The sequence below is a fragment of the Montipora capricornis genome, chromosome 1 (assembly GCF_036669925.1).
Source record: "Montipora capricornis isolate CH-2021 chromosome 1, ASM3666992v2, whole genome shotgun sequence".
In the NCBI taxonomy this organism is placed as follows: Eukaryota; Metazoa; Cnidaria; class Anthozoa; order Scleractinia; family Acroporidae; genus Montipora; species Montipora capricornis.
In genome coordinates this window covers 20,574,520-20,582,019 of record NC_090883.1, presented here as the reverse complement: position 1 = coordinate 20,582,019, position 7,500 = coordinate 20,574,520, and the positions used below count along the sequence as shown (strand labels likewise).

The window sequence follows — 7,500 nt, the reverse complement described above, 5'->3', positions numbered from 1 at the left end:
CTGCCGAAACCGAAACCTTTTCTTGAACTCCCTAGTGTTGATATATGAGGGCGCTTATTCGAGGGGGAATACCCCGGGCTAGCAAACCAGGTGGAATATCCAAGAACCGTGAGGTGATGGGGTCTGCATCCCGTTTACGGCGCCAACGGAATAGCATATTTCCCGCTCTTGGAAGCGCAATTTAAATGAAAAGTAATTTACCACCACTCTCTACCGTATATTAATTCGTATATTCTTAAAATATACCGATAATTAGATTATACCATAGTTTATACCGATAAGTAGACTGTTATTTCTTCCGAATGAAAGCAATGCGTCGTTTGACAAGGATGATGTATCGAGGTAGTTCGACAAAGCCATCTAGATCGAGGTGGTCTTCACACAAAATAAAAAATTCAACTTACTTCGGTGAATACAGCCGTTCTTGTTCTACAATCTCGAGGTATTGCTGGTTTAAGGTGTCCCTCTTTTGCTTCTCGGCCACCTTCTTCTTTTCAATCTAAAAAAGCGATAAACAACGTTAAACTCTAGGTGGTTTACTGCTTATTTTTCTGGTACTATTTTAAAAGGGCAATTAAGCAGTAGAACGGCCTTCAACTGAATGCCCCACAAACGAACGAATGTCAACACCAACACTTTAGCCAATCACAGCCACAGAAAATCAAATACGCCAATCAGAACGATGAGCAGTTACGTGAAGCGCTGGAAACGCGTCACTGTATTGAATTACCTTTTACTTCCGATTGGCTGATCGGCTGAAACTTTGAAAGCCAATCAGCGAAGCAAAGAAAAACAATTACATTTCGACACTCATTCGGAAAGCTAAAAACAAAAAATCTAGAAAAAAAAATAAGAACATGCTATTGTAAAATGAATATCGGGGACCAGGATTTGAAAAAGGAGACAGAATATCCGGAGTACCTAGAGAAAAAGCTCTCGGGGCATAGTATAGTAGTAGAAAAAACAAATATATAGTTAGCCCGGCCGGAATCCAATCCGAAACACAGGCGGGAAAACACCATCGACGAGAAGGGAGTAGAAGTTCGTTTCATATCAGTGTGATTACGTTTCAAATTGGAAAACTACTCTTCAAAACTTTGCTTTGCATCAAAACTCCGATTCTCTCCCGGCTGTAAATAATTTTGAACAAAGGCTGCATTACTCTGTCTTTGTTGTCCACAGTTCCCTTGACAATGCTCTTCAACTGCTTCAGGAATTGCTCTTTCTTTGACGGTGAAAACATTGCCCTAAAATACAAGATAACAAAATATCAAAACCTATAACTTGCTAAATAAAACCCTGGAACGCGAGGAAATTCGAAAACTAAACTTACCAACAACACTGACTTGCAAATGTGGCGAAAGAGATAATTTTTAACCTCTTACTAACCTAGAGCGAGAGTCGTACTGGGGAATATTGAACCCAGGCTGAGCGCAGCGAGGTCCGTGCAAAAACTAGTTGTTTAATAGTAATACATGAGGCAGCAGATAAGCTAGTAACTCTTGTGGCTGTCTTAATTGGTGCTTTTAGAAGAATCCTCCTTACAAGACGGGGTTTATCTCCACTAACTTAAACATTCACTAATCAGTAGGTAGTTTGGGGGAAATATTGTGTGTGTGGAGGGTGAGTTGAAGGGAAATCATAGCCAAAAGTTAGGGTTAGTCCGTAAAGCCAGGAAGAGAAGTACGCTAGTTTCGAATTGTGAAACAACAAAAGGGTAGAGTCGAGGTTCAGGGGAATAATTGGCATTCTGTTTTGTTCAAAACAAAGGAAAATGCAAATTATTTCCCTGAAACTCGACTCTGTTACAGAATGTTAATTATTCCCCCTTCCCCCCCCCCCCCCCCTCCAAAAAAAAAATTCCCATGCAAAATGAAACACAGGTGTATTCAATGAGGCAAATCCATATAATAATCTGAAGGTAAAGAAAAGCTGACTGCGACACCATTAGGCTCGTAAATGGCTGCGATTCTTCAGGGGTAGAGCGCAACCGAGCAAGGGGGTTTCTAGTCCAGCGCCGACCCCCTCGTGCCGACTCAAGAAGGGAAAAAGAGATGAACAACAAGCCGCAACCCTGGACAAAAACCAACAACAAAATCATGGACAGATATTCGCCCAAACTACCTGCTAATTAGTGAATGTTTTAGTTAATGGAGAAAAACCCCTTCTTGTAAGGTGGATTCTTCTATCAACACCCGAATTAGGAAAGCCACAAAAGTTGTTATGTTGACTGCTGCTACATGTATTGCTATTATATAACCAACGGGTACCGAGCAAGTGAGGTCGGTAAGTTGTTTATTACATGGCATCGTTTTCATTTTCGTCTGGTTAGTAAGATTCGCTTGGCGAATGTTTTTAACTTTCGTCTTCCACCATCGAACTTGCTACAAGAGTACTGTGTTGATGTAAAATTTAAACTCCGCTTTTTAAAAACTTTTTGTGTTTCGCTCAACTTGAATTTCCGTTTCCATGGCAATGCTCCGTACTGTATAGAATCCCGACCGAAAACCAGCCAATCAGAGCGCAGCCTTAGAATTGCTTGCCATATAATAATAGTACTTCTTAACCATTTCAACAGATTGTTTTATAGATATAATAATTTTACAATTTCAGCTTACAACTCACGATTCAGTTAAATATTGGGAACTTACTGTTCAAAGTTGTCGTCAATGGAGTTCAATAAGTTGACCTGTTTAAAAAAAGGGACAGAAATTATATCTTACGAGGAGTCAAGGAAAGAGAAGCATGTAAGGACACAAATGGACAAGAACAATAGAGAAAAAAGTTTTTTGGGAATTTAACTCTATTATAAAGCAAAAGATGAGCCATAATTTGCTATTATTGTACACTAACAAAGGGGACTAATGTCACGCATGCGCATAATGAATGGCAAATTCAATTTTATTTGCATTGTGATTGGTTGAAAACCTTCGAGACAGTCTTAGAACGCAGGAAGAAAAGATGTCGACGCTGTCGCTAGTTGTAGTTTTTATTGCATTCACTTTCAATGCTATCTATGCACTTGTGGTACAAATACCGAAAGAAGATGGACAAAAGCTAGAAAGACCTCGGCAATTCCTTCTACTTGGGAAAGTCCTTTATCTCGGATGAAACGAAACATGCTTAGATCGGCTGTTTTAGAAGGATGCGGTGTGCTCAGGCTTGGCAAAGAATTGCGCGAAGTTGGAAAAATTTTGCCTTATTTGCAACGCGTATGGTCATGACTGAATGTGCAAATCACAATATTGAATAATGTTACGTATTAAAGTAACTGGAACCGGCATTAAAATTTTCCGCTGTGGTTTTTTCACGTGGATACCCGCGCTTGAAGTGAATGCAAAACAAATTTGCCAGGTTGACGGGATTTGCTTATGGCGCGTCAGTGGTAAATGAGCTGGTAATCCGTTCAAAGGATGTCACAGCTTAAAATTTATCCATGAATGGAGTTAAGGTAAGTAACGGAAAAACATGACAGAAGAATTTCGTTTGTTCTCTCTTTGAAGCGAATACATTCTATCCGGACGAAAGAGTCATTTTGCAAAATGTCAATCGGTTTATAGCTTTTTCTGTTTAAACCGAACTCTGTCATTAAGAGTACAGGACTTTTGTCTCCGACGTTGGTCCACGAAAAGCCGTCAACAGGTGATATGTTGTGAGCCAAAGATAAGGTTTGACTAGAGATATTCCCGGTAAAAGAGGCACAGCGAATACTGAACCCCGACGTTTCGTCTTCTTCGTTTACCAAAGTGCTTTTCTTTGTCGACGAAACAGTGCTTGTTTTTTTCACCATCAAGTGTTATTTTCTCTGGACTAAGACATCAAAAGTCTCTGTCTCTTTTCTCCTCTTGAAATGTGAACTACAACCGTGTATATTTGACGCGCAACTGAAATTTTCTTACCCCAAATCAGACAATGGCGTCAGTGTTCACGTTACTTTCGGTCACATCTCAGCAAATATGTCTTGGTCCATCGATCGCCATTAGTATGGAAAGCACATATTTGTGAAGAATCGAACTGCTTTGAAAGTTTTCCTTCAAAAGTGGCAGGGCGTACGAAAATGCCCTGTGAAAGTAAACCTAATTTCCATCGAAACTTGGCACTTTGTGATGCGTTGCTTCAGCTCTGGGTCAAATTATTCAGATGCAATGCATTCTTAAATGCAATGTACTGCAAATAAGACTCTTGCTTTTATTGCAATAAATATTAGTCCCAGCCATTAAAAATTATACTTAATTACATAAAAAATGTTTAGTTAGTGTAGTAATATTTACAAATAAAAATGCCTGCTTACCACAACTTTGCACTGCGCTTTTCGATTTCGATTTGAAATTTTAAAGATATTTACAAACTGTATAGTAAAATTTACATGACAAGTAATTATTGTAAAATATATTAATTTTGTTCATGATGATTTACATAAGTAATTATACATATTATTTGTAAATAATGTATATTTTAAAATTTTCATTCCCTTGTGTGGCTGCCTTGCATGGGTATGTGTCACTATTTGCACCTTTCTGCTTTTGGAATCCTATTTAATAAATAATGCAAATATAACAATTCTTTAAACTTTGTACAGTGAATTATTTTACCTTTGTCTGTACATTAAAGTTTTATGAGACATGTGATTGTGTGCAAGGAATGGCAGCAAAAATAAACAAAAACCAGGTGAATTAAATTTTTTGACACGCAAAACAGCCATAATATTCAGGTATACCTTCTCTTCAATTTCATCTGCAAGTTTTTTGCAGTTACTTTTAGTTGCCATACACAAATAAATTTAATGAACACAAAATGGTGTGTGATTTTCCATCATTCTAAATCAATAGTTGAGGTCACACTACGCACTTTTGCCCGAGGGAACATCGTTTTATCTAGGGAAATTTTACCCGAGTACACCCGAGGTAAATTTATCTCGGGTTTCATTTTCCCCAGGTAAAAAGGTCACATTGAAGAAAATCACATCTAGGTTTACAAGTGATTGACGTGATTAAATTTCATGCCGCGTAAACATTGCAAATAATTTATACTTACACCTTTGATCTGCACCAGGCCATCTTCTTCCTTTGATACACGCACACATGCGACAAAAGCGACAAAGAACTTGCACTTCAATGTGTTTCAAGTAAAACGTGATGCGATTAAATCAAATCTATCATCAGCGCGTTTGCCGACGAGCATCTATTGGCTAACTACATCGGGATTTCAGTTTACCTCTTCAAAACATGTAGGGTAACTGTCAAGGGAAATTCTATTGTTCTCTTCACATATTCAAGCTTCGATGGAAAAAATTTTCCCGAGGTAATTTACCTGGGGAAAAATCGGTCACACTTCTAAATTTAAGTTTCCCTAGGTAAAACTGTCAACAAGTCAAGTTTACCTAGGGCAAAAGTGCGTAGTGTGACCACAGCTAATGTATATTAATTACTTAACACTGTTGGAATCAATATTAAATTTTATTGGGACATATTAGTTATTAAATACTGGCTCAATTACTGATACGGTAATATTATTGATGTACTATATTTAATAATGAATCCCTTTCACCCCTAAACCGGCCAAAACCGGCCATACTTAGTATTTTACTCATCAATAGGGAACCCCCAGGGGTCAATGGCTTAATTAATAGACTAAAAACATTTAAGATCAATGGCTGCACATTTTGTACATTTCCATCCTGATTTAGATAAATTTACTTTATTCTCTGCAGTGAGATAGTAACTTACCACAAAAGTGAGCAATGAATATGAATGACCATGAACTGCCCACATCAAAATTAATAAGTAGTTAATATTGTTTCAGAGTTCTATCACAAAGTCTGCTTTGCCTTTAATTGCCCTTTTAATTTTAAACATTGAACAGAAGACAAGACCTGCTTTATGTATTTCCAGACATCCCAATTTTAATTGTACATTTAATGTGGGTGTAATTTTACATCTGCAAATGGTCAAGTGAAATTTTTACCTCCCCAAAGAGAACTCATCCAGAAAATTTCATTTCAGTACAACCTACAAGTCTGATGGCAGTGACCACATCATTCGTCACTATTGTAGAGATTTCCTAAGAACATCAACATCACTTTTGAATAATTCGCTGGTAGCATAAATGATGAAAACAATGAATAATTACTATGGCTAGACTTAATGGAGTTACCATAGATCAAGGACAGAATTATCCAATAAAGTAATAAACTGGAACTTCATTATTGACTCATTTTAGCATATATTATCAAGCATGCCTACATGATCAGTTGATGTTTTGGTTCCGTTAAATGAAAGTTCTTGAAATTTTTAAGGTAGTGTATCTTGAGAGTGTTTGCACATGAGATAAATGCAGTGAACCAGGTTGGCCTCAGACACATACACAAAATAGCGACTGGTATTAAATTTCTGTCGACGTATCTGTTGAGATAAGATGTTCTTTCAAAGGACTGAGGACATCTCATAACTCTAAACGATCAATGAAAGAAAGTGAATGAAGTGACATACTTCTTCCAGCGCTGCATTCAAGTTGGATAAATCGAAGCCTGCGAGCTCGAGGCATATATTTCGCAACCACGTTAGATAGTACTCCCTTCCCAACAAAGGAATCCGGCCTTTGCTCGGGTCTTTTCGCACTTTGAGCATTTGTTGTTCACTTAAATGGAGAAATAAAGCTAAAAAGTATAAAAGCTGAATCGAAGCAACTTCAGAGGCGTTGCTTCCCCGAGCAGACTAAAAGGGCTGCTTACAAAAAGCGTAACGAAAGAAAAATTTCCGGCGACTAAAATGCCCCTTGCAGAATCTTTCCCTGTCACGTAAACTATAAATGACCACCTTCAACTGGCAGAAGCTATACAGAACGATCGAAGAAGCACAGGTTGAAATCACCGCTTCGAAAGCCATCTTTGTTTATATCACAGCGCGCGGTTGGAACACTGGATACTACAATTTTCAACAGCCAATCAGACAAAAGTCTCCTTTGTTTTGTACACTGGAGTCACTAGCTCGATTTTGATTGGCTTTAAGTACGCAGCTAATTATTGTTTCCTCTGTTTGTCTTACGTCATAGCTACAGACAATAACCTTCGGCTTCGGTAGATAACACAAACTTTGACCTTGATAATTATCGCTATCATGCTCAACCTCATCCAATAATTGTTAATTCTACGAGGGCGCGCTGGGTATGAAGTGATCGATGACCAATGGCGCCTCGTTGGTTATAATCATTTTATATCCAGCAAGCCCGAGTAGAATTTATTGCTGACGTGTTCTTTGACCATATTAGGTACAGCAGGTATATGAACTGACAGCCTGCGTCCGGGGAGCCAATGAAAATGCTGGAAATCTGATATCCGTAGTTCAGTTTTGAATCATTCGTCTTGCACCAGTCAATCGTCTATAGTATAAATTCGACCACTGACTAGTTATTACATCCCCGATGAAATGGGTCAAAACGGTATAAACTTCCTCCAAAAAAAGTCTAACTGCCACGTTGTTGCTCGCTCTAACATTTTACATT

At 38.2% G+C, this 7,500-nt stretch overlaps 1 protein-coding gene across 1 annotated transcript in view; it reads right to left on the bottom strand.

The window, feature by feature from the left end:
• Window positions 1-7,500, bottom strand: part of LOC138052318 (coiled-coil domain-containing protein 93-like) — a 10,083-nt gene that overhangs the window by 1,698 nt on the left and 885 nt on the right. Inside the window, exons 2-4 of the mRNA XM_068898737.1 lie at window positions 2,652-2,689; window positions 1,163-1,247; window positions 405-499 (exon numbers count right to left, since the gene is read on the bottom strand). Of these exons, the coding sequence (XP_068754838.1) occupies window positions 405-499; window positions 1,163-1,243 (176 nt within the window). The 5' untranslated portion in view covers window positions 1,244-1,247; window positions 2,652-2,689. The remainder of the gene's footprint in view (window positions 1-404; window positions 500-1,162; window positions 1,248-2,651; window positions 2,690-7,500) is intronic.